The 26662-nt window shown below is 44.0% G+C and overlaps 2 protein-coding genes across 2 annotated transcripts in view; both read right to left on the reverse strand.

Moving 5' to 3' along the window:
- Positions 1-26662, reverse strand: part of LOC134677893 (uncharacterized) — a 47237-nt gene that overhangs the window by 16241 nt on the left and 4334 nt on the right. The window contains exons 4-5 of the mRNA XM_063536336.1: positions 25049-25265; positions 24298-24411 (exon numbers count right to left, since the gene is read on the reverse strand). Coding sequence (XP_063392406.1) covers positions 24298-24411; positions 25049-25265 — 331 coding nt within the window. The remainder of the gene's footprint in view (positions 1-24297; positions 24412-25048; positions 25266-26662) is intronic.
- The window catches only part of LOC134677889 (uncharacterized), a 67039-nt gene continuing 62385 nt past the window's right edge, over positions 22009-26662 (reverse strand). Inside the window, exon 2 of the mRNA XM_063536331.1 lies at positions 22009-22961. The gene's annotated coding sequence lies outside the window, so the exon portion shown is untranslated. The remainder of the gene's footprint in view (positions 22962-26662) is intronic.

Consider the following 26662-nt stretch of genomic DNA (forward strand, 5'->3'; position numbering starts at 1 on the left):
ACGCCGCGCTCAGCACCAGCGGCGCCAGCACGCTCACAGCACCAATGTTAGTACACATCGTGGAAGGACACAACTGTAATGAGCCAGTGCTGCAGCGCACTCATTTATATACACAACTTTTATATAGATAAACAGGTAAATGACTTGAAATTGAATGCAACTTAATTAAGTGTGAACTAGCGAACAATTTGCGTAGATACGGCTCTGTGCATGACATCAGCCTGTTGTTTTCCTGAAGCGGTGGTGATTTAATATTAGGTTACACTCTAAAAAATTAAGACCAACTAAGAGCAGTTTTCTCTTATTTGGCGTTAAGTTAATTACAACAATAACGATCTTATATAAATCAAAGAAAGCTGATTACTTAAAACAATAAGTGTATCTGTGATTGAACTAATAAAGTAGGTATGTTATTAATCCTAACAATTGTATACTTTGCATCTATTATTAACTTGTTGGCATAATTATGTAACGTAGGTTAATTCAATCCTTAACAATTTAATTAAAACAGATAAATATGTTAATAGTTATGAACATTTTAATAGTTTATTTGATTATTTTGTCTTTGTTGATTTACATAAGATTTGCTAGTTGAATCAACTAAACATATAATATTTAGAACAACGAAGACGACGAGAAAAACTCGAGAACGAGAAAAGACTCAATCCCATTATGATCAAGTTATTGTATTGATTACGAAACTAATATTCCATTCTACTAAGAATTATTTGTTAAATCGATTTTCTTAATAATTATTAAGAAAATTAATTAAATTAAATTAATTAATTAATTTTAATTTAATTAAATTAAATAATCGGTTAATCCGATCAATCAAGAGATAAGTAGGGGGATCGCCTGTACACCCGCTCTCCGCCCCGCCCGCGCCCCTCTCGTGGCGCGTGCGACCGAGCAGTCAGTCTCTGTAGCACGCAGTTGCGTTAAGCTCATTCAATTACTTATTCCTCTGGAAAAACCTGGTGTGTACAAAGTTGATTGCAGTTGTGGTAGTTCGTACAGTGGGCATACCAAACGCACTATTGCCTGCAGAATTAAAGACCACATCGCTGCGGTCAAGAACAACGACGCTCGCAAGTCAGCTATTGCTCAGTGTCACCTTGAGTCGGGTATAAGTCACTGGATCGAGCTGCATAGTCCCAAGGTCATTTCGACAGCACGCCACTATATACCAAGATTGGTAAGAGAAGCCTTAATTCACAAATAGAACAATTTTAATCGTGAAGATGGGTTTTTAAACTGTCAAATGTGTGGAATCTTGTGATTTGTTTGACTAAAAAACAACCAGTGACATCCGAATCAAACTCGCGTAGTGACACTGTGAGTGTAGTGTGCTTGGCTAGACCAACAAGTGTGAACGTGATTGGACCAACGAGTGTTAACCCCTCGTATGCTTAGACACGGATCCGTGCGTGTGAATTTAAATGCAAAACGTTTACTTTCAAAATGATTAAATGAATAAATAACATCTTATTATAATATTTTTTTGGTTTATTCATTTACCCCCTTTTTATAAAACTCTGCGGGCTTGATTTAGTTTAATTATGTTTTATCCCTTTCTTTGTTGTTATATTTTATTCACTACTTATTCGTTTAAATTTTATAAATTTCCTTTGTGCTAGTTTTTATACGCGCCGTGCTGAATAAATGCTGGTCCTCGTACTCGCATTATACTCAAGGCATTAGTCTTAAATACTAAGTAGGTAATACAGATTACAGATTTATTTCAGATCTTTTTGAGGATCGGCCTAGGCCGATATGGCTTCACATTTCACAAGCACGCCTCCTCCCGTGTTTGTAAAGTTAAACCAGTCTAAGCCGATCGCCAAAAAGATCTAAAATAAATGTATAATGTATATTATAGTATTTAAGACTAATTCCTTGAGAATAATAACGAGGACCACCAGCATTATTCAGCACGGCGCGTATAAAAACTAGAGATCTGAAAGAAATGTTTTAGTAAATGCGACAAAGTAAGTCATAGTACAATTGAACAAGAATGGTATTTGTACTAAACAAGCTTCATAGTTGAAATTATTAAACAATTAAGATTCAAATTGAACTATATTTTAGTTCAGGCTAATAAGATGCATAAGTCGATGTAATCATGTTCTTAGTTGAACTTATTTAGGTCAAATAGTTAATACAGTAATTTTTCATGTTAACATTGATTTACATCTTAGTTGAAATGATTAAACAATTAAGATTCAAATTGACCAATATCTTAGTTCAGGCTAATACGCCATAAGTCGGTGTAATCATGTTCTTAGTTGAACTTATTTGGGTCAAATAGTTAATACAGTAATTCTTCATGTTAACATTGATTTACATCTTAGTTAAACTAACTTGTTTGTTTTCATTATCAAGCCCTTAGTTGATCTTACTAGGATCAATTAGTTAGCATAATTATTTTTCGTGTAAATATTGAACAAGATCTTAATTGGTTCAGTTACCTAACAATAGTAATAGCAATCAGAATTACCTTGTTTGATGTGTTTAAGTTCTTGTTAGGCTCGTATGGAATCAAGATGCTTGATTACGGCCATCAAGATATTGATAGGGCCAACCAAATTTTTTTTAGAGTGTAGGTACCTACTTAATGCAAACTCTTTAAGGCCAGCTTATTTAAGAACGATCTAAACAAAGAGTAGGTAGGTATAATAGTAAGTATATTTGGATCTAAGTCCAAGTCCAAGTCTACAAACCAATATGTAAACAAGCGCTGAGTACCTAGGTATACTTATATAAACGCTGCTGTCCAAATTACCATGTTAGGTAACGTATTGTTTGTCAATGAAAAAAAATCGCAATGCAAACGGTACCACGTTTCTTGCGGCCATACCCACGGATGCAGGGGCGCCGCGCGCTCCCGCGCGCACGTGTCGCACGCGCGACACACGCGCTCGATGTCGGCGTCGATGCTAAGCCAGTAGACATAGTTGCGCGCCAAACTCTTACATTTCACTATACCTTGGTGAGTTTCGTGCAACTGATTTAATATTTGGTCACGTAAACTAGTCGGGATAATTACACGATGTCCGTATAAAACACAACCTTGTTCGACGCTCAAATATTGCCTTATATTATAATTAGGGATTGCAATCCAGTCTGGTTTTGAATCCGGCCGGATCCGGCCGGATTTTGGCCTCAGTCCGGGGGATCCGGCCGGATTGGTATTGCGGATAAAAAAATCATCAAGTCACGTATTTTATTATGTTTTTTTAGCGTTTTTATTACTTTACCACTAAGTCTTAACCACTAACCACTAAGTTTTGACGGTAGTGACCCTGCCTGTGAAGCCGATGGTCCTGGGTTCGAATCCCAGTAAGGGCATTTATTTGTCTGATGACCTGATGACACAGATATTTGTTCCTGAGTCTTGGTTGTTGTCTATGTATTTAAGTATTTATATATTATATATATCGTTGTCTGAGTACCCACAACACAAGCCTTCTTGAGCTTACTGTGGGACTTAGTCAATCTGTGTAAGAATGTCTTATAATATTTATTTATTCAAGTCTTGTTACAATAATCAGTCTCAGAAATGAAATCTTCTTTTTCTCTTAAAATATCTATAGCCCAACCCACATTTCCCACAAAAAGGTGCTTTCAATTCAACCATTTTAGTTTGAGCAAACAAAATCAATGAACGTGCATACCTATACAAGTATACATTACAACATTTATTCACACGAAACATTTAACATTTTTAACGGGATAAGTTCGCTTTGTACATATTTACTACTAGCTGTGCCCGCGGCTCCGCCCGCGTGGAATTCGGTTTGTGTCAGTAAGCTGCTAAATATATAAAAAATAGTAAATTACATTACGCTGTATTTTATTATTCAAAAAATTATAACATTTATAATTTCCTGCATGATAATTTCTTAAAATAATTCTATCTTATTGTTTCATACTTTTTAGAGCGCGATTTGTAGTAGTCCGACTACGCCCGACTCTTTTAGTATGAGAAAGTCGAAGTCGCCTAGCTTTGGACCGCATTCAGCGCGCCACGTGCGTAGGGCTTAGCCCGATGCTTTGAGTATGAAGGTGCCTTCGGCTCCCATCTTTGGCAAGCGTACAGCGTGTCACGTACGTGAAGGTGCCTTCGGCTCCCATCTTTGGCAAGCGTACAGCGTGTCACGTACGTCGGGTTACGCCCGACGCTTTGAGTATGAGGGAGGCGCCCGGCTTTGGAACGCGTACAGCGTATTACGTACGTCGGTCTACGCCCGACACTTTTAGTATGAGGGCTCCGAAGGCGCCCATCTTTGGAACGCGTACAGCGTGCCACGTGCGTCGGGCGTAGCTCTGAGTATGAGGGTGCCTTCGGGGCCCAACTTTGGCAAGCGTACAGCGTGTCACGTACGTCGGTCTACTCCCGACGCTTTGAGTATGAGGGCGGCGAAGGCGCCCGACTATGGAACACGCACAGTGTGTCACGTACGTCGGTCTACGCCCGACTCTTTGAGTATAAGGGCGCCGAAGGCGCCCGGCTTTGGTAACCATACAGCGTGTCACGTACGTCTCTTTTAGTATGAGAAAGTCGAAGTCGCCTGGCTTTGGACCGCCTGCAGCGCGCCACGTTGTCGGGCTATGCCAGATTCTTTTAGTATGAGGGCGCCGAAGGCGCCCGGCTTTGGAACGCGTACAGCGCGACACGTACGTCGGGTTAAGTCCGAAGCAGTGCCGGATTAAGATATTTTGATGACATAAGCATTTCTAGACCATGGTGCCCCCTCTCCCTAGGGTCATTAAGATTACATTTTTTTTGGTAAATTGAGTGAAGTTCATTGCCGCATTACAGCTGAGAATGGAAATCAGTTACATCATTTTATCTCGAAAATTGACAGTGCCGCAGCAGTAATGTTGCAACAGAGTACCTAATGCTGCTGCAGTCGCCACCCGAATGTCACTTTTATTATATCTTAGGTTAGAATGTAATTGAAAACGCGAGCGAAGCGAGCGCGAAAATTTTTGGATATAAAAACGCAATTTGATAGACAGTTGTACATTTTTACTTTTAGTATGGAAATCAGTCACATCATTTTATCACGAAAATTGACAATGCTGCAGCAGTGACGTTGTAACAGAGTAATGCTGCTGCAGTCGCCACCCGAACGTCACCTTTATCATATCTTAGAAAGTGATTGAAAACGCGAGCGAAGCGAGCGCGAAAATTTTTCGATATAAAAACGCAATATGATAGACAGTTAACTAATTGTACATTTTTACTTTTAGTATGGAAATCGGTCACATCTTTTTATGACGAAAATTGACAGTAACGTTGCAACAGACTAATGCTGCTGCAGTCGCCACCCGAATGTCACCTTTATCATACCTTAGAAAGTTATTAAAAACGCCAGCGAAGCGAGCGCGAAAATTTTTCGATATAAAATACGCAATTTTACTTTTAGTCCCAACCAGGCGCGAATCCAGGATTTCATACAAAGAAGGGATGGGACAATTTTCTATCAGCCTAGCTTCGCATAGGGCTCGATATTTAAGGGTTTCAGCGAGGTTGTATTCATGCATAAAAGATGCAAGAAAGCAGAGCTTGGAATTGACCAAGTGAATTGAATTGGCGAAGTGTGAGCAAGGCAGTAGGCCCAGCTGCGAAAGAGGAAAGCTTGGATCCACGCCCAAGACCTAACGCCGAACCGCAAAAGAGTGAGAGAGTGAAACCCAGATAAATAAATATATACCTACATACAAACACGAACGCTGAAAACACAATACACTCTCTCTCTCTCTCTTTTCTGGGTAGTCGTGAAAAAGATGTCACTGTGCAATGAGGGGTAATTAATTTACTGTCGTTTAATTTTGTTGTATATTATTAAATCGACATAATTATTCAATTAAATTTGTTGATGTCCGTACCCCCTCATCTAAACTTAGAGTTAATTTGGCAAAAACCTTCCTCGGTGGCTATTCATGTCATTAAATTCAGCGCCATCTGTTAGTTTACCAGGGTACTCAATAGTGGTAGCACATATTTGAAAAAAGTTTGCCCCTCCTTCCTAAGTAGCGCCATAAGATTCAGGGGCAAACTTAAATCAAGCGTGTGTTGTGGCTACCCCCTCTTTTAAGGGTTGATTTTTTTATAGCCTATAACCTGGCCGGAGATTTTCTCGACAGATTAGTAAAGTTTGCATCAAAATCCGTTCAGCCGTTTTCACGTGATGCGCGTTCAAATAAACAGACAAACAGATAAACAGATAAACAGACAAACAGATAAAAATTCTAAAAACTGTTGGAACGTGTTCTGTTATCGATTCTAAGTATCCCCAGCCAACTTTTTTTTAAATATCTTCCATGTACAGACTTTTCGACCCTCTACAGCTTTATTATATGTATAGATATTCTCTCTGTGTTATGTACTTACTTTGTGCAATAAAGTGTTTACTACTACTACTACTACTACATTTTCCCGCTTTATTTAGTAGCATAATAATAACAAAATAATCTACATGACATTAAAGCTCTCCAAGGGGCCTCTACGTGTTGGATCTGTGTCCCCACGCAAGCCTATCAAAAAACCGGGATTATAGGCCCGTGATATCCAAGGAGATACAAAATAACATATAAATAATAATAATATATTAATAACAAACCTAACTTAAGACGAAAGATAAATAAAGAGATTAATATATTAATATTATAGGACATTTTTACACAAATTGACTAAGCCCCACGGTAAGCTCAAGAAAGCTTGTGTTGTTGGTACTCAGACAACGATATATATAATATAGAAATACTTAAATACATAGAAAACAACCATGACTCAGGGACAAATATCTGTGCTCATCACACAAATAAATGTCCTTACCGGGATTCGAACCTAGGATCGCGGCTTCACAGGCATGGTCACTACCCACTAGGTCAGACCGGTCATCAAAAGTGAACATATATTCCTCTAATTACTTTTAATTCGACAAAACATTTAACTTAACTGCTGAAGTGCTGAATGAAGTTTTATAAATATTTATTCATTATATTTTAAATGCAGGTAACACTTATTATAACTGGGCTATAATGGTTTGTACAAAATAAAACGAAAGAACATGTACTTACATTAAATTACAATGTAACAACACAATAAATTGAATATAAACCAATCCAGTACTTACGGTGCACGGAAATCTCAACGCTACGACGACACATATTTCGTCGGCTAGAAGACTGGCGTCAACCAAACAAGTTGTTGTGTTGCTGTTTGCGAGCGAGAAAATTCGAATATTGGCGAGAACTTTTAAATTTTAGCAGTGTTTTAAGCTGTTTTAGCGCTTTGATTCACTTTACCGGATCCGAGACCGGATCCGGTGAATTTTGACGGATCCGGTATCTTGAAAAATGTGCCGGATCCGGCCGGATTACCGGATCCGCCGGACCGGATTGCAATCCCTAATTATAATATGGCTTAAGGTCTTCGCTGTTACAGTACAACCAATTTGTTTTAATCGCGTTAGTAAGTTGTTGTAAAATGTTATCCGACGTCGTACTCTTCGCGATGCTTTTGTAGTTTATCGGCGCCGAGTCTTCTACAAAATGTAGGTACGTATCGACACGTGATCGAACATGATTCTCTGGTACCGGTATTCTGGACAAGCTATCTGCCAAGCAGTTATGTTGTGTACCAATGCATTTCACTTCATAATTATATGCGCCTAATATTACTGCCCATCTTTGAAGTCGGCTCGCTGCCATGAGCGGTATCCCTTTTTTTTCGCTAAATATTGATGCCAACGGCTTACAATCCGTGACAAGAGTAAATTTCCTGCCAAAAATATAATCGTGAAATTTGGTTACCCCAAAAATAACCGCTAATCCCTCTCGACAAATCTGCGCGTAATTCGTTTCGGCGGCGCTGAGTGTGCGCGATGCGTGGAGCACGGCGTGCTCGCGGCCATCGAGGCCGCGCTGCGCTAGCACAGCGGCGACGCCGCCCGGCGCCGCGTCACATGTCACCGACGTCGGCCGTGCGTCATCAAAGTGCGCGAGCACGGGAGCCTTCGCCAGTAACCGTTTCACTTTTTTGAATGCCGCGTCGCACGCCGAGCTCCACACAAAATCGTTCTCAGTTTTTAAGAGTTCGTATAGCGGACTCAATATGTCACTCAGGTTTCTTAAAAATTTACCATAATAATTTACTAAGCCTAGAAAAGCTTTTAACTCTTTTACGTTGGTAGGCAATTTGTAGCCCGTCGGCGTCAATAATGTACCCGAGATACGACACAGACGTTTGGAAAAAACTACACTTATTTGGAGCAACACGCAAACCGCAATCTGACAAAATACTGAAAACTTTTAACAATCGTTGCCAGTGGTCTTCGAAGTCTACACCCGACACATTCAAATCATCTAAATAACAGGTAACATACCGCATTCTAAATAATTTATCCATTATTCTTTGAAACTTGTTTGGGGCACACTTAATACCGAACGGTAATCTATTATAACAAAACATCCCTTGTAACGTGACTATAGTACATAACTTTCTCGAATCTTCATCTAATTCGATTTGCAGATACGCTTGACTAAGATCAATTTTACTGAAATATTTCCCGCCCTGGAGTAACGAAAATATGTCATCAATCCGCGGAATAGGGTACTTATCATCGACTAAAACTGGGTTAACCGTTGTTTTAAAGTCTCCACAAAGCCGAACGGCCCCATTTTTCTTGATGACCGGCACCACGGGTGTCCCCCAGTCACTCCACTCCACGGGCGAGATGATACCCTCGCTCTGCAACCGCGCCAGCTCGGCCTCCACGGCGGGCCGCAGCGCAATCGGCACGGGCCGGGGCCGCCGCCACACGGGCGTTACGTCACTATTTATATCGAGTCTTAATTTTGTTTTGTTAAAAGTGCCAATACCGTCCGCAAAAACGTTAGGAAATAACTTATTTAGTTTTGTACAGATTTCCTCACTACTACGTTTTACGTTCACAGCGTTCACGTTATTGTTATCATTTATGCGCGGAAATTCTATACCGAAAGCCCTCAACCAATTACGGCCTAGCAACGGTACACTGGAATCATTATCGTAGACAACCAATTTTAAACCATTTACAGTTTGGTTACCGAGTTGAACTGTACAAATAATTTTACCTTTTGGTTTCACTTTGTGACCACTGTACATTGTTAAATTCGACTCGGACGGGTATAGCTTACAATTACCAAAATGTTTCTTATACGTACTAAAGGATATAATACTAATAGCGGCGCCAGTATCACCTTCCATCATTAATGAAACGTTATTGACGTTTACCTTAACCATCCACTTAGTATAGGGTTGCCATAAGTGTGGGGGCTCAGACCGGGACATTTAACGAAAACCGGCCAAGTGCGAGTCGGACTCGCCTTCCAAGGGTTCCGTACATTACACAATTTTCAACAATGTATATTTTGATGTGAAACGTGAGTGAAATGTTTAAAAAAGACCCGTAAGGGACGATCAAAAACTAAGTAATAAGTCCGACGCATGCTTGACTGCATATTTCTAATAGGTTTTTCTGTCATCTATAGGTAAGGAACTATTTAGTATTTTTTTTTAATTTTAGTAGTTTCGGAGATAAAGAGGGGAAGTGGTAATTTTTTGTCTATTTACTTAAATTACTTCTAAACTATTAATCTTAAAATTATTAATAAAATATATTTGAGATTCCCACAGCTCTATCACTTGATATATAACACCATATATATAGTTTGCAAAACTTTGTTTATTATGTGTCTCATTTACCCCCCAATAAGTGCCCCCTATGTTTAAAATTCATTTTATTTAAGTTACATGTCCGTCTTCGGGTTATAGATTGACATAATATATGTGTACCAAATTTCAACTTGACTGTCACAAATAATGTAGGTACCTAAATGAAAACGCGAGCGAAGCGAGCGCGAAATTTTTTCGAGATAATAGTAGGTAGATTTTTAGGATTTCGTACTTCAAAAGGAAAAAAACGGAGCCCAAATAGGATCACTTTGTTGACCGTCCGGCCGTCTGTCTGTCTCAATGCCCCCTACTAAATAGATATGATTTATAAACCGGGACAATTTGCTTATGGGCCGGGACACCGGGACATCATGCTTCAAACCAGGACATGTCCCGGCGTACCGGGACGTATGGCAACCCTAACTTAGTATCTGGTTCCGCATCGGCGTCGCTCAGCTGATAGACTTGTAGGGGCCCGTCCTCGGAGTCAGACCCGTCAGATTGCAGTCCATCGATTTCCTCAGTGATGACGCGATGTACTCTCTTGGGATCTTTTCTAAAACGACACATTTTGGCGATATGGCCTACATCACCGCACACATAGCACTCACTATTTTTAAATGAACACTGCTGCTCCGGATGCCGTCCGTCACAACGATAGCACTGTCCATGGTCTAATAAAACATGGTCTTCTATTCCCAGAGTGACACGGGCCTACGTCACAATAACATTGCCACTTTATTTCAACATAACATGTTACATGGGTATATTATAGCTATGGTTAATAAGTTAAAATATTTATTTATAATTTTATAATTTTCATTTATAATGTATTTTATCTTAAATTTTACAATAACACGTCATTTTTAATTATTCGTTAGCAATATCTTCCGATTCACGAAAGAAATTTCAGACGTTCGGGTAATTCTGTTTACATTACTGGCAACACAGGATAGCGCTGTCACATTTGACAATTCGGATCTAGATAACTTCATGCCCTGACCGTCATCCTTGTCGAACGCGTGTTAATTGTTATTTCCTTCTCGCTCAGTGTCAGCAGTCGCAGTGTTTTCCAAACTTTTCACGTCGTAAGCTTGGTAATTAATGTGTAACTGTGAATTAGTTTTTTAAACGTTTGTCTTGTATAGATAAATAAAGTTTAATTTAATACATTAGATTTGTTTTATTTTACTATGTTTCTACATGAATAACTTAAAATTAATGCCGTTAAAATAATTTTCACCGTTAGTTAAAATTCTCCCACATTTTAAAGTTTGAGAACCTGTAAACAGCATGATGACGTAGGCCCGTGTCAGTTAGGTCATACGCGAATCTCGGAATAGAGTACCAGGCGGAGTATATTATTATACCATGGCACTGTCCTCCTGACGATGTCGACCCTCCTCGGCCGTAGTCGCCGTAGCCTCGACGCTGAGGCCTGTGGCGCGAGCCTCGAGCCCGCGCGCCGCTGCCGCCGCCGCCGCTGACCGCGAACACGGGCTCCGCTTCGCCGCGGTTGCCCGACGCGGCTGCCGGTTGCTGAGCCAGCCCCGCTGACCGCGAACACGGGCTCCGCTTCGCCGCGGTTGCCCGACGCGGCTGCCGGTTGCTGAGCCAGCCCCGCTGACCGCGAACACGGGCTCCGCTTCGCCGCGGTTGCCCGACGCGGCTGCCGGTTGCTGAGCCAGCCCCGCTGGCTTGGAGTCTCGAACGGCCGCCTCCAGCGACAACGCCAATTCCGTGGCGCGTTTGTACGTGAGCCCATCGTCCTCTGTAAGCATTCGCTGTCGAATGCGCTCGCTTTGTAACCCGTAAACAAATTGGTCCCGTAAGTTTTCCTTCAATTACTTGCTAAAGGTAGTTTTAAACTACATAAATGGGCAGCTAATGACTCTTCAATTTTGGCAAATATTCCAGCAGAGAAGCAGGTTGTTGGAGAACTGGAACTGAATAAGGACATCAAAACTTTAGGTTTAAAGTTAGATATTGACTCTGATTCTTTTAAACTTTCATGTCCAGTGTCAAAAAATGTCCCTAAAACAAAAAGACAAATTTTAAGTTACATAAGCCAATTCTATGACCCTTTAGGTCTAGCGGGACCCGTTTTTGTCCAAGCTAAAATCATTATGCAAAAATTGGCTCAGGCTTGTACCGACTGGGACTCAGTGCCCTCGCCTATTTTACTAAAAGAATGGCTTGAATTTTACAATGATTTGCAGACAATGAAAGAAATTAAAATAAAACGAAATGTTACTGTTGATAACATTCAGTCTGCTCAATTAGTAGCATTTGGTGATGCCTCAATTTCTGCATATGGAGCAGCCATTTATTTAAGAGTCACTGACAAGCATGGCAAAGTATCGATGTCGCTTCTTTGTTCTAAGAGTCGCATTGCATCTAAAGACAAGAAGTTGACTGTGCCACGATTAGAATTAAATGCATCTCTTTTAATGGCAAAATTATGCTTTAGAGCATACAATACTTTAAGTAAAAAGATATCTATTGAAAGTGTGCATCTTTTCAGTGATTCTCAGGTTGTTTTGGCATGGCAAAAAACGAATCCAACAAATCTAAATGCTTATGTTGCTAATAGAGTCAAATTAATCAACGAATATACAAAGGGTTTTCAATGGTTGTATATAAAAACAGACCTCAATCCTTCTGATTGTTTGAGTCGAGGTGTAAAACCTAGTGAACTACAAAGTAACCAACTGTGGTGGTGCGGACCTACTAGCATGTCTGATCCAGAGTATAAATTCACCGATGATAGTAATAATGTACCTGACAACTTACCGGAGATCAAGCATGCTGATGGTTCCAAGCCGGTGTGTATGGCATCATATCAATCGGTTTCTCTTGCAAATGATTTGTTAGATAAGTTTTCTAACATTAATAAGGCAGTTAACGTGCTTGCCTACATACAAAGATTCTGTAAAAATGTAAGGCCGGGTTCACAAAAAATAAAGCTTAATTTTATTACTTTTAGCGAGGCAACCCAGGCATTGCATATGTTTATAAAGAATGAGCAGGAAAGGTTCTTTGATAAAGAGCTGGCCTCTTTGCGGGCAGGTAGACAAGTTTCGTCGTATTTACTATCTGTCAACCCCTTCATTGATGCTAACGGTATTCTCAGAGTAGGTGGACGTTTGCAACACTCCTCCTTACCTTATAGCCATAAGCATCAGATAATCTTACCAAAAGAATCTAAGGTCACTTACCTTATTATTGAAAATGAACATTTAAAGCTTTTACACGCCAGTCAGAAAGAAGTACTTAGCAATTTAAGTCAACGCTATTATATAGTTAACGGTTTGAGATTGGTAAAAAAGTTTGTGAATAAATGTCTCACATGTTTTAGACTGAAAGGTGAAACAGCAAAACAGCTGATGGGTTCATTGCCCGCTGGTAGAGTCAGCATAGATCGAGTGTTTGCTAAGGTTGGTATAGACTTTGCGGGACCAATCCTGATAAAGCAGTCAAGAGTGAGAAGTGTTGTCACTACTAAAGGTTATATTGCTGTGTATGTGTGCTTTGTCACCAAAGCCATACATTTAGAGTTAGTGTCAGATCTCACCACTGATACATTCTTGGCTAGCTTCAAACGATTTATTGCTAGACGTAATGTTCCAACAGAGGTCTATTGTGATAATGCCGCTACTTTTAAGTCGGCTAGTACTCAGTTGTCTGAGTTATATAAATTGAATAATAATAAATGTCATCAAATTCAAGTTCAAAATGTAACTGCAAAATTGGGAACAACATTCCATTTCATACCGAGTTACTCTCCGGTGTTTGGTGGTCTATGGGAGGCCGCAGTAAAAAGTGTTAAATATCATTTGAAAAGAATGTTGGGCTCACATGTTTTAACATATGAATTGTTGTACACGGCACTTGTTCAAATTGAAAGCATTTTGAACTCGAGGCCTATAACGCCAATGTCATCAGACATTGAGGACCTCTCCTATTTAACGCCAGGGCACTTCTTAACTGGTGCGCCCTTAACTTGCTATCCTGAGCAGGATATCACAAACTTACCTGATAATAGATTGAAGTTTTGGAGGAAATGTACTGCTCTGCAGCAGCATTTTTGGCGATATTGGTCTAAACAATACCTTAATGTCTTACAGAACCGTCCTAAATGGAAGGCCGCCTTGCCTAATATTAAAGTAGGTGCTCTAGTTATCTTGCGTGAAATAGATACTCCGCCTATGACTTGGCCTATGGCTAGAGTTACCAAGGTTTTTCCAGGTCAGGATGGAAAGATAAGAGCCTTAGAAGTAAAAAAGGCTAATGGTAAAGTTCATACAACTTCTATTACTAAAGTGTGTATACTACCTTTAGATGAATAGGTAGTGTTTCAAAATGTTATTATATGATATTTTAATATTTTAGTTAACTATTATGGCTAATATCCTACTGAATTGTATTGATACTTAATTTATAACTGTAAGTAGGTAGTCATGTACTGTGTGTTGATGCTGGGTGCATCTAATGTATAAGATGTTTATTTAGTTATATGAAATGTGTCTTATCTTATGTTTGTTACATACTGTTTCATAACTACTTTCATAGCAAACTTGTAAACTTATTAAGTTATTAGTAAGAGTTATATTAATTTCAATTTCACAAACCTTAAAAGATTACAGTCCGCTCTAGATATTGAAGTATACAAGGGAGCTAATGTGAAATGTAGTTTAATATTTAATAAGGTATTAATTTGTACCTAGTTATGTTATTTTATGTTGGCGGAATATGTTGCAGAATGGAGTTTTTATCCCAACATTAAAAAGTTTTATGTCAATATTGTCAACTGTCTTCTTGGAAAATATATCTTTCGTTTCCTACGTACATTTTGTATTTTAATTCTTTTAATTTACTTATTTGGACCCCAAGGCCCAGGTTTAACCTTTAACAATGTTGTTATCCGAAAACTTACAATGCTTACTTAATTTCTTCAGTTGCACGAGGTACTCGCTTATGGTTTGACCTTCGACTTGTGTCGAGCGTAGTTACTGTGGGGCTCGCAGATTCCGAAGTCAGGACACGTTCACGCAGGCTGGAACACGCTGGCTGGCTCGCTGGCTGCTGTTACCTCCGGTTACCGCACCATTACCGGGAATATGTAGGGTGTTTAATGAAAACACATTTGTAGGTTTAAAAGAAAACTTGGAGAGTGTTGGGAGGCTGGTGCCTCTGTTGATGCTTGCTGATGAGTGAGTGAGCTCCCAGGGTGGGCGCGTATATATAGGCGCGCTCAGCGCACCCCCACCGTAGGTACTCTAGGCCACGCCTACTCAAGGCGTGGGTGTTACGTGCAGAGTAAGTATTTTCTTTATTGAGCCAATCACAGTACAGTAAATATAATCATGTTACAAAATTAGGGAAAAAGAGGATATATTTAATTGGGGAACAATAAAGACTTATTATCTAACACGTGACATAATAAAACTTAAAAAATAGCCAAGTTAGTACAATATAGATTACAAAAAAATAAACACACAAAATAGATTAGTAACATATGGAACGCTTAAAACTAAACATGAATGATTAAAAACTAGCTATACACAACAATCTCCCCCACGTGTGTCAACACCGTCTGTATGTGAGGAGTGTATAGGTATAAGCCTGGAAACTGGGCGACGGACGTCACCTGCGCGGGTGCGAACAATGGCTACTCTTACGTGGCCATCAGGGCCGGGAAAGAGTTGTGCGATTACGCCTCTAGGCCATGTTCCTCTTGGCATGGAGCTGTCCGCGACTATGACTACGTCGCCTATGTGTAGTTTCTTCGCGTTCTGATGAGCACCGGGCCGAGGGAGGAGGCTGGGTCGGTATTCCTTCTGCCAGCGCCTCCAAAAATGGTCGGCTAAGGTCTGCGCTGTCTTCCATGACGAGAGTGTCATAGTTGCATCTGTGAAGACGCCCAGTGGTGACATGGAGCTCGATCGACCGATGAGAAAATGGTTTGGCGTCAGGGCTTCACTAAGTCTGGATTTACTGGCGTCAACGGTCGAGAGTTCACTATGTGCTCGGCTTCCAGCAGCAATGTGTGCAGCACTTCTTCATGAGGTGCTCTCTCTTTGAGTGTTACTTTTAGTGACCTTTTCACGCTGCCTACGAGCCGTTCCCATGCGCCGCCGGCGGAAGGGTTGCCGGGCGGTATCTTTTTCCAGGTTATGGCTCGCTCGATCAAAAATGGCTTTAAGTTGTCGGGCAGCGTCTTCTTGGCCTCTGCCAGTTCTCGCTCTGCGCCGTAAAAGTTGGTGGCGTTGTCAGAGTATAGAACCGTGGGCGTGCCGCGTCGCGCTATCATTCTGCGCAAGGAGAGTATCATAGAGGATGCCGAAAGTGAGGCGGCAAGCTCTAAGTGCACAGCGCGTGTCGTGAGGCATGTGTATAATACACCCCATCTCTTTTCGCGGCGACGGCCTATCGTGATTTGCATAGGGCCAAACAGGTCTACGGCTGTGGCGGTAAATGGCGGTTGATTCGCCTGGAGCCTCTCTGGCGGGAGGTCGCCTACAGGAACCTTGAGTGTGGTTCCTTTATAGGTCCGACACCATTGGCACTTGTTCGCTATATAGCGAATATTACCGCGCAGCCCGATGATAAAATATCTCTGCTTTAATTCGTTGATTACGGTTGCGTGGTTACCGTGGTCGAAGAGCGCATGGAAATGATATATCAGCAGTTTGACAAAATCTTTTGCGTACAGAACGGGTATGTGCACGTCTTTGTCAATTCTGGCGTTCAGCACGATGACTCCGTTCTTATCCAGTCGTATTGCTATCTTATGCAGCGGAGACTTCTTCGGTAGAGGCCGCCCAGTTTCCAGTAGCTTAATCTCCTCTGGAAAGGCAGCATGCTGACTCCGGCGAATTAGCAATATTTCTGCTAGATTTACATGCCCTTTGTTCATTTCTGTGTCTGTTTTCTGGGATAGCAATGAGGCTTTAAAAACCTCGGCGGCAACCAGAACCCTAGCGGTGGCGCGAACTAGTCGTACGAACTTCGAAAATCTACATACCTCCGGTAGGTACTCAAACTTACTTTTCGCGACACCTACTGAGCATACGAGTTTGCTAACGCGTTCTTCGCCCGTATCGGCGACGGGCGTGGGCGTTTTCTCGGTCGGCCAATGCTCTTCGGGTTTACGTATAAAATCGGGCCCTATGAACCACCGGTGGTTCACTCCAAATTGCGCAGGTATTCCGCGGGTCGCGTCGTCAGCCACGTTAGCTGCACTAGGCACCCAGCGCCAGTTGGCGGGGGTGGTAGTGTTCTCGATTTCTGCTAACCTATGTGCCACGAACGTTTTATACCTACGTGGGTCCGCACGTATCCACGTGAGCGCCGTTTTAGAGTCAGACCAAAAAAACTTTTCCTTTATTACGTAATCTGACTCCTTGACTATGGTTTCCGCTAATCTCGTGGCTAGTACGCAGCTCTGCAATTCCATCCTTGGAATGCTCACTACCCGGAGAGGCGAAACGCGGGCCTTAGCGGCTACTAACGCGGAAGTTCTAATCCCCTCGGGGTTGACGCTAACCAGATACACGGCCGCGGCATATATTTTTTCGCTCGCGTCGCAAAAAACATGCATATATGCCTCCCTATTAAATGCGGGCACGTGTCGCGGAATTTCTAAGTCCCGTAATTGTTGTACGTTTTCGATGAACGATCGCCACGCGGGTGCGAGTGAGACGGGTATAGGCGAGTCCCAACCGATTCCGGTCCTCCATATCTCTTGCATTAACGCCTTGCCTAAGACGGATATGGGGCTTACGTAACCGATCGGATCGAATATTGACATCGCGCTACTCGTTACCTGTCGCTTTGTAGGTAATTTCTGACCGTTAAGTACGTCTTCGGGCGTATTACGAAAGTTCACGTTGAAACCTAAGGTGTCACGCTTGTGATTCCATTTCAAACCTAAGGTACGTTCGCTCTCGTTCGCGCCTAACAAAGACGTTTCCTCTTTGCTGTTAACTACGTCAGCAATTACCGCAGGATGGTTCGACGCGAACCCGCGGAGTTCGAATGACGCGCGCATGTTTAGCTCGTAAATGTCGTTTACTACGCGTCTGGCGTCCTCCTCGGACGTGTCGAGGGCGATTAACATGTCGTCCATGTACGTATTTTTAATTGTTTTTTCAGCTGCGATCGGAAATTCAGCACTATGCGTTTTTGCGTTTTCGTTTTTGACATATAAAGCGGTTGTCGGCGACGCTGCCGATCCAAATATTAGCCGCTTCATTCTGTACTCTTGCGGTGGAGAAGTACGGTCTTCCCCCCTCCAAACGAAACGTAACGCATCGCGATCGCGCTCTAAAATTTCGATTTGCAAAAACATCTCTTTGACGTCGGCTATTACCGCGATTTTGCCTTCGCGGAAGCGCACTAATACGCCAAAAAGTGATTCTAACAGATCGGGGCCTGCCAGCAGCGCGCTGTTAAGCGAGCGACCGTATGCTGTGGCAGCCGCGTCCCAAACTAGCCTCATTTTACCACGTTGCGGGTGAAATGTGGGGAAATGCGCTAGGTACCACGTCCGAGGTGCGTCGGGGGGCGGGGGCGAATCCATCTTCTCCGCGTAACCTTTATCGAGCAAATTATTCATATGTTTCGCATATTCGGCTTTCAACTTTTCGTCGCGGTCTAGTTTACGTTCTAGACTGAGTAGCCGCTTTAATGCTTGCGCTCGGTTATCGGGGAGTTTTTCGTCGTCGGTTCGCCATAATAAGCCCGCTCGATACCGATTCTCCCCCGGTATCTTATCGCACGTGGCTTTTAATAAGTCTAGCGCTCGTTGGTCGGGATCGGCCCGAGGCAACTTTTGTGAAACGCCTAACGATTCTATGTCGAAATGCCGTTTCATGAGCTCTAAAGCTTCGTCGTCCGCGGTTTTAGGCCGTGCATGCCCCACAAAATTTACCGCGGCGCGACGCGTTCGGTCTGGGCCGTGTAGAACCCATCCTAATCTTGTTAGACTCGCGACGGGAAGGTTAGGCGGGCCGTCTATGACTTGCCGAGAAATGATGAGGTGCCAGTTATCTTGACCTATCACGATAGTAGGTACGGCCGTAGGGTAACTTAACTCGTCCGCGATTTTCGACAAATGTTCGCACTTGTCTACTAAGTCACGTGGTACGCCTTGCGAACCTATACCTATATCGCCTATCGTGAGCACCTCCATTAACTCCAGATGTCGGCTACAAAAACCCCTAATCGCGACCTGTAGCGCGTACGAGTCTGGGTCTCTAACTACGCCGCCTATTCCTTCAATTTCTAACGTCTCTCCGCGTACGCGAGGCGCGATTTTATCGGCTGTCTCGTGCAGCATTAAAGTCATTGCCGCGCCTTCGTCTAGTAGCGCGAGGGTTTGTACGGTACCTAACGGTCCCGACACCTCCACAGGCATGACTTTGAGATACGTTTGCGGGAGTCTAATATTGTTTACAGATACGGCCGGCGTACTGTTACCGTTCGCGGGCGCGGCCGCGTTCAGTCCGTGTAACAGCTTACTGTGTCCGGCTTCGCACTGGTTTACACCGCACGCGACGTATTTACACTTAAACGGCCTACGGTGATTCACGTCCAAACATCTATAGCACAATCTAGCACCCTTCACTAAGTCCCAACGCTCAGATATCGTCGCGGCTAAAAACTTCGAGCACGCACTAACCTTGTGCTCGTTCCCGCTCTTACAAATGGCGCACGTAGTGCGAGAGACAGGGACGGACGATACCTGCTGTTTGGGTCTAGCTCCGGTTGACGCGGGTTTTTTTTTATTGTTATTATCTTCGCGTGACTTGACTTGTGCGACAGTATGTTTACTACGCGATCTACTCTCCGTTTCGCGTGGGTAATTTTCGTGGAAATCTGACTCCGAGTCCGTACTACAGTCGCGGGTGAACGCGGGGGCGCGAGATCTAGAGGGAGCGTTGCTCGACCGCCTAGGCTCGTGCTCAAAAGATACCGTGTTCACTACAGCTCGCGATCTATTAGTCGGTCTGCGGTTTACGCGTTTGGCTGCAGTACTAATGTCGTTGAGAAACTCAGATAAAGCGGCTAGGCCGGGAGTTTCCGAATTAGTCTGCCTATATTTGGCCCATTCGTAACGCACTATCAAATTTAATTTGTCCACTATTTTGTTCACTAGTTCAGGCGCGTGCAAATATTTTTCCTGACGCAACGATTTTATAGTGGCGACGGCGTTCGCGATATGCGCGGCGAAAGAAGAGATATTACCATTGTCTTCGGACAAACGCGGAATGCGTTTGATATTATGCAGTTCCGTAAGTACAATTTCTTCGGGGTCGCCGAATTGCCGTTCTAGCGCTTCCATAATTTCGTATGGATCCTGAACTGTGTACATGATCGATTTTACGGCCGTCCGGGCCTCGCCTTTAAGTGCACGCCTAATTCTACTGACATTGTTAACGGCACTAAACATGGGCGACGTGTCCTCGAACTCCGCTCTAAACGATATCCATTTGGTTATATCGCCACCGAATGTGGGTAACTCTGGCGGCTTGTGATACATTGGCGCGTAGGTACCTTGCGGCACCTCTAAAAATCGCGGTGGCGGCTTGCTAACCCTATCGGTCGCGGCGCGCGGCGCGGTCTCTTTCGGCGGCGGGATTTTTACGTTTTCACTCGCGATTTCGCGCTGTAGCCTCGCTTGTTCTACCCAACTTCTAGTTCGTACCTCGGCCTCGGTCGCGATACTGCCGCCGTCAGACTGCGCCTTAGCTTGGGCAATCTGCAGCTTCGTTTTGGCGGTATCGGACTCTGCCTTGGCTACGAGTAGAGCGGCTTTACGAACCTCGAGCTCGGCTAAAAGCACGGTTAATTCACTATCGCGGTCCCTATTTGCCGATTCGCGGACAGACCTAACTGATTCGCGAACAGACGGCGCTCGCGGCGGCGGCGCAACAACGGGCGGCACTAAAGTATTCGACCTACTGCGAACTACCACTGTTTCATCATGACGCTCTTCTGAGTGTACCGACTCATTATCTCTCTCATCACTAGTTTTCCGGTTGTCGCTGGTGCCTTTGCTCCACGTATGGGTCTCGCCGGACGTAGTTTTGCCGGACGAGGGCGTGGGCGTGGGGACAGGCTGGTCCCGTTTGCGTGAGCGAAGTGATCTTCCGCTTTGTGACAAATTTACCTGCCTAACGCCTATGCTCTGACGCTACAGAACGCAACGCCAGTGCCCCTAAGCGTGGATCCCTCGGTGCACTGAATCTCCCGCAATGGCTAAGTGCAGTGCCTAGAGCGTTCGAAAGCAGCGTGATGGTATCACCATGTGACACATGCAACTAAAGTTGCCAGGACGCGTGAGTGGAGGTAAACCTACAACACTGCACGGTCCGCCGGCAAGCCGGTAATGGTGGGTTATGGAGAGGTAGGTAGGTAAGGTCTGAGCCGAAGCGAACTTCGGAGGCTCAGCGCGTTCGTTTTTCTTTTTTCCTCTGAATCAAGTAAAGCTCTACTTAAAATTCAGCGCGTACGTGTTTCTTTCTTCATTCGGCAACGAAGGACCATAATGTCGAGCGTAGTTACTGTGGGGCTCGCAGATTCCGAAGTCAGGACACGTTCACGCAGGCTGGAACACGCTGGCTGGCTCGCTGGCTGCTGTTACCTCCGGTTACCGCACCATTACCGGGAATATGTAGGGTGTTTAATGAAAACACATTTGTAGGTTTAAAAGAAAACTTGGAGAGTGTTGGGAGGCTGGTGCCTCTGTTGATGCTTGCTGATGAGTGAGTGAGCTCCCAGGGTGGGCGCGTATATATAGGCGCGCTCAGCGCACCCCCACCGTAGGTACTCTAGGCCACGCCTACTCAAGGCGTGGGTGTTACGTGCAGAGTAAGTATTTTCTTTATTGAGCCAATCACAGTACAGTAAATATAATCATGTTACAAAATTAGGGAAAAAGAGGATATATTTAATTGGGGAACAATAAAGACTTATTATCTAACACGTGACATAATAAAACTTAAAAAATAGCCAAGTTAGTACAATATAGATTACAAAAAAATAAACACACAAAATAGATTAGTAACATATGGAACGCTTAAAACTAAACATGAATGATTAAAAACTAGCTATACACAACAACTTGTTTACATGCCCTAAAGATCATTCGCTCTGCGATTATTGACCTTTTTGGTGACAGATGTTCGTCGACTAAGGTTACAATTGTATCGAAACCAACCTTTTCGGGTGTCTCCGGGTAGCACAGGTCTATGATTAAATCTAAACTACTTAGTATCTGGTTCCGCATCGGCGTCGCTCAGCTGATAGACTTGTAGGGGCCCGTCCTCGGAGTCAGACCCGTCAGATTGCAGTCCATCGATTTCCTCAGTGATGACGCGATGTACTCTCTTGGGATCTTTTCTAAAACGACACATTTTGGCGATATGGCCTACATCACCGCACACATAGCACTCACTATTTTTAAATGAACACTGCTGCTCCGGATGCCGTCCGTCACAACGATAGCACTGTCCATGGTCTAATAAAACATGGTCTTCTATTCCCAGAGTGACACGGGCCTACGTCACAATAACATTGCCACTTTATTTCAACATAACATGTTACATGGGTATATTATAGCTATGGTTAATAAGTTAAAATATTTATTTATAATTTTATAATTTTCATTTATAATGTATTTTATCTTAAATTTTACAATAACACGTCATTTTTAATTATTCGTTAGCAATATCTTCCGATTCACGAAAGAAATTTCAGACGTTCGGGTAATTCTGTTTACATTACTGGCAACACAGGATAGCGCTGTCACATTTGACAATTCGGATCTAGATAACTTCATGCCCTGACCGTCATCCTTGTCGAACGCGTGTTAATTGTTATTTCCTTCTCGCTCAGTGTCAGCAGTCGCAGTGTTTTCCAAACTTTTCACGTCGTAAGCTTGGTAATTAATGTGTAACTGTGAATTAGTTTTTTAAACGTTTGTCTTGTATAGATAAATAAAGTTTAATTTAATACATTAGATTTGTTTTATTTTACTATGTTTCTACATGAATAACTTAAAATTAATGCCGTTAAAATAATTTTCACCGTTGGTTAAAATTCTCCCACATTTTAAAGTTTGAGAACCTGTAAACAGCATGATGACGTAGGCCCGTGTCAGTTAGGTCATACGCGAATCTCGGAATAGAGTACCAGGCGGAGTATATTATTATACCATGGCACTGTCCTCCTGACGATGTCGACCCTCCTCGGCCGTAGTCGCCGTAGCCTCGACGCTGAGGCCTGTGGCGCGAGCCTCGAGCCCGCGCGCCGCTGCCGCCGCCGCCGCTGACCGCGAACACGGGCTCCGCTTCGCCGCGGTTGCCCGACGCGGCTGCCGGTTGCTGAGCCAGCCCCGCTGACCGCGAACACGGGCTCCGCTTCGCCGCGGTTGCCCGACGCGGCTGCCGGTTGCTGAGCCAGCCCCGCTGACCGCGAACACGGGCTCCGCTTCGCCGCGGTTGCCCGACGCGGCTGCCGGTTGCTGAGCCAGCCCCGCTGACCGCGAACACGGGCTCCGCTTCGCCGCGGTTGCCCGACGCGGCTGCCGGTTGCTGAGCCAGCCCCGCTGACCGCGAACACGGGCTCCGCTTCGCCGCGGTTGCCCGACGCGGCTGCCGGTTGCTGAGCCAGCCCCGCTGACCGCGAACACGGGCTCCGCTTCGCCGCGGTTGCCCGACGCGGCTGCCGGTTGCTGAGCCAGCCCCGCTGGCTTGGAGTCTCGAACGGCCGCCTCCAGCGACAACGCCAATTCCGTGGCGCGTTTGTACGTGAGCCCATCGTCCTCTGTAAGCATTCGCTGTCGAATGCGCTCGCTTTGTAACCCGTAAACAAATTGGTCCCGTAAGTTTTCCTTCAAAATGTTGTTATCCGAAAACTTACAATGCTTACTTAATTTCTTCAGTTGCACGAGGTACTCGCTTATGGTTTGACCTTCGACTTGTTTACATGCCCTAAAGATCATTCGCTCTGCGATTATTGACCTTTTTGGTGACAGATGTTCGTCGACTAAGGTTACAATTGTATCGAAACCAACCTTTTCGGGTGTCTCCGGGTAGCACAGGTCTATGATTAAATCTAAAGGCTCGGTGCCCACTACCGCAACGAGGTATTTCGAAAAATCAGCAACTTTTACATCTTGTAAAGTAAACCACGCCTTCAATCTACTCACGTACGTCGACCATACGTCGACATTCATTTTAAACTCTTTAAGGGCACTTAGATCAGGTTTTTTATTTTCAGCCATGATTTTAACACTTAAGCACTTGCTAAACACCCAAATTTATTAACCGGACTCGTCGCGAAATGGTATATACTGGGAAATGCTTTAGAAGGACGGCGAATGAAACACACGTAATTCGAGACTGACATTTATTTGTATCTGCCGGTAGGCGGCAGAAAACCAAAGTACCTACATGTATACAATATACAGCAGGTCCCATATAAAAAGTTGTTCAGTGTGACCTACCTAATCACCTCGCACAATATGGCTAACGGTCCAAAAATGACCCTGCATAACGTACCTTGATCTAGTGCTTTAGGCACGGCGACTAGTGCTATGAGCCTGGCGCCGGCCGCGCCCCACCAGCGCGCGTACGCGGCGCACGCGCCGGCGCTCAGCGCCAGCCAGCACACCTCTGTAAAAAGCAACAAGTTTTTAGGCAAAAATTAAATTTTTAGTACCAGTAATTATAGCTCACTGTGGTTTTCCTTCAACAGGTAACTCTTCCCAAGCAACAAACCCGAACACAATTCTAGTCTGTAGCTTTAGGTATTTAAATAAAAGTAAACAAACAATTTGTACATTTTCGGGTAGTTATAACATTTTAATTGGTTAACCAACCAAATACAAAAACACCTGGATCTGTCACTGAACGACCTGACTTTAACCTACATTATTTGATCATGTAATGTTTTCATCTACCCTCGACTGGCTTGAGCCATTTGAGGGTAGAGTTTGTTTACTTTTATTTAAATACCTAAAGATACAGACTATAATCGTGAATAGAATCAGGCGTTACTTTGCGGAAATCCATATTAATTAAAACGAAAATATTACTTTGCTAATCCGCGAAAAGATAACGTGCTAGTCAATCAGTGCTAACCCGTTATACTTACTTGCGTATTTTTACAAGCAAATTATATTCCCACCCTCCCACCGCAAAAATAAATACGCAAATAAATATAACAAACCACCACCAAAAGAATAATCCTCGACACGTGTTTCGCCTCTCTACGAGGCATCCTCAGGAGACTATAATCACTATTATTTACCTACTAATAGCGTCGCCAGTACGTCGCCAGCTAACAGTCCGCCCTCGGCAGCGTTCAGCCTCTCGCAGCACTCCGCGTACACTAAGGCCAGCGCGGCCAGCCGGACTGCGAACTCTTGGCGCATCGGGGTCGTAGCGCAGCCGACGGTGAACGGGATAAGAGTGCGCATAGTCGTGGAGAGGACTTCGCTTAGAGGGGGGATGCTAGTGCGGCCGCACTGGGGATCAAAAAAAATATTATTTTGTTGCTTAATCTTCATATAAAATCCATTGTGTTCTACTGTGTACACCATTTCGCTGCCCCAATATTACAGGGTTCTATGTTACATTTTCAAGATAGTTGAAATTCGACTTAATGTCACTATGACAATGTTCAAATTTCAGTTCGATAAAAGTGAAACATAGAACCCTGTAATATTGGGGCAACGATTTGTCTGTTGCTTGGAGCTATCGTCTTATTAATGATCACTCGGCAACTACTACGAGTAAATGAGCTCGGTAATGGTCAAGTGTGTCAAAAAGCGAGGCCGAAGGCTGAGCTCTATTTAGAGCCGAAAGGCCACAGCCACAGCGTTCCACCTCGGCGCATTCTCGTGCGAGACCGAAGACCGAACTTCAAGAATGGTATTACCATACGTACCAGCAAAGCGAATTTGAAATAGAGAGTTACTGCCATGGTAAATTATTAAGCTACAGTACATTTACTGCCATCTTTCGACAGACGATTAAAACTGTTAGAACGCCATGCATTGATATGTGTTAACTTGTTAAATATTAATATTAACGCCATCTACTCGAGAGTAGGCTGAAGGTTATGGCGCCAGCATCGCTCGAAAAGATTGCACCATACCTTTGGCCTATAGTCGAGTAGATGGCGTTAATATTAATATTTAATAAGTTAACACATATCAGTGAAAGAATAAGGATCAAAGTCAAATGGCGTTCTAACAGTTTTATGTTCTGTCGAAAAATGGCAGTAATTTACTTTGACCATCCGTCTCTATACACTCTATTCTCTTTGGTACCAGCAACAAGGCGCTGAGCGGTGTAGCCAGCAGCGAGGCGGTGTAGCTGGCGGCGGCGGGCAGCGCGGCCCCACTGGTGAGAGCAGTCTGTGAATAGAACACTGTACCAGCAACAAGGCGCTGAGCGGTGTAGCCAGCAGCGAGGCGGTGTAGCTGGCGGCGGCGGGCAGCGCGGCCCCACTGGTGAGAGCAGTCTGTGAATAGAACACTGTACCAGCAACAAGGCGCTGAGCGGTGTAGCCAGCAGCGAGGCGGTGTAGCTGGCGGCGGCGGGCAGCGCGGCCCCACTGGTGAGAGCAGTCTGTGAATAGAACACTGTACCAGCAACAAGGCGCTGAGCGGTGTAGCCAGCAGCGAGGCGGTGTAGCTGGCGGCGGCGGGCAGCGCGGCCCCACTGGTGAGAGCAGTCTGTGAATAGAACACTGTACAAGCAACAAGGCGCTGAGCGGTGTAGCCAGCAGCGAGGCGGTGTAGCTGGCGGCGGCGGGCAGCGCGGCCCCACTGGTGAGAGCAGTCTGTGAATAGAACACTGTACCAGCAACAAGGCGCTGAGCGGTGTAGCCAGCAGCGAGGCGGTGTAGCTGGCGGCG

The sequence above is a fragment of the Cydia fagiglandana genome, chromosome 27 (assembly GCF_963556715.1).
Source record: "Cydia fagiglandana chromosome 27, ilCydFagi1.1, whole genome shotgun sequence".
Lineage (NCBI taxonomy): Eukaryota > Metazoa > Arthropoda > Insecta > Lepidoptera > Tortricidae > Cydia > Cydia fagiglandana.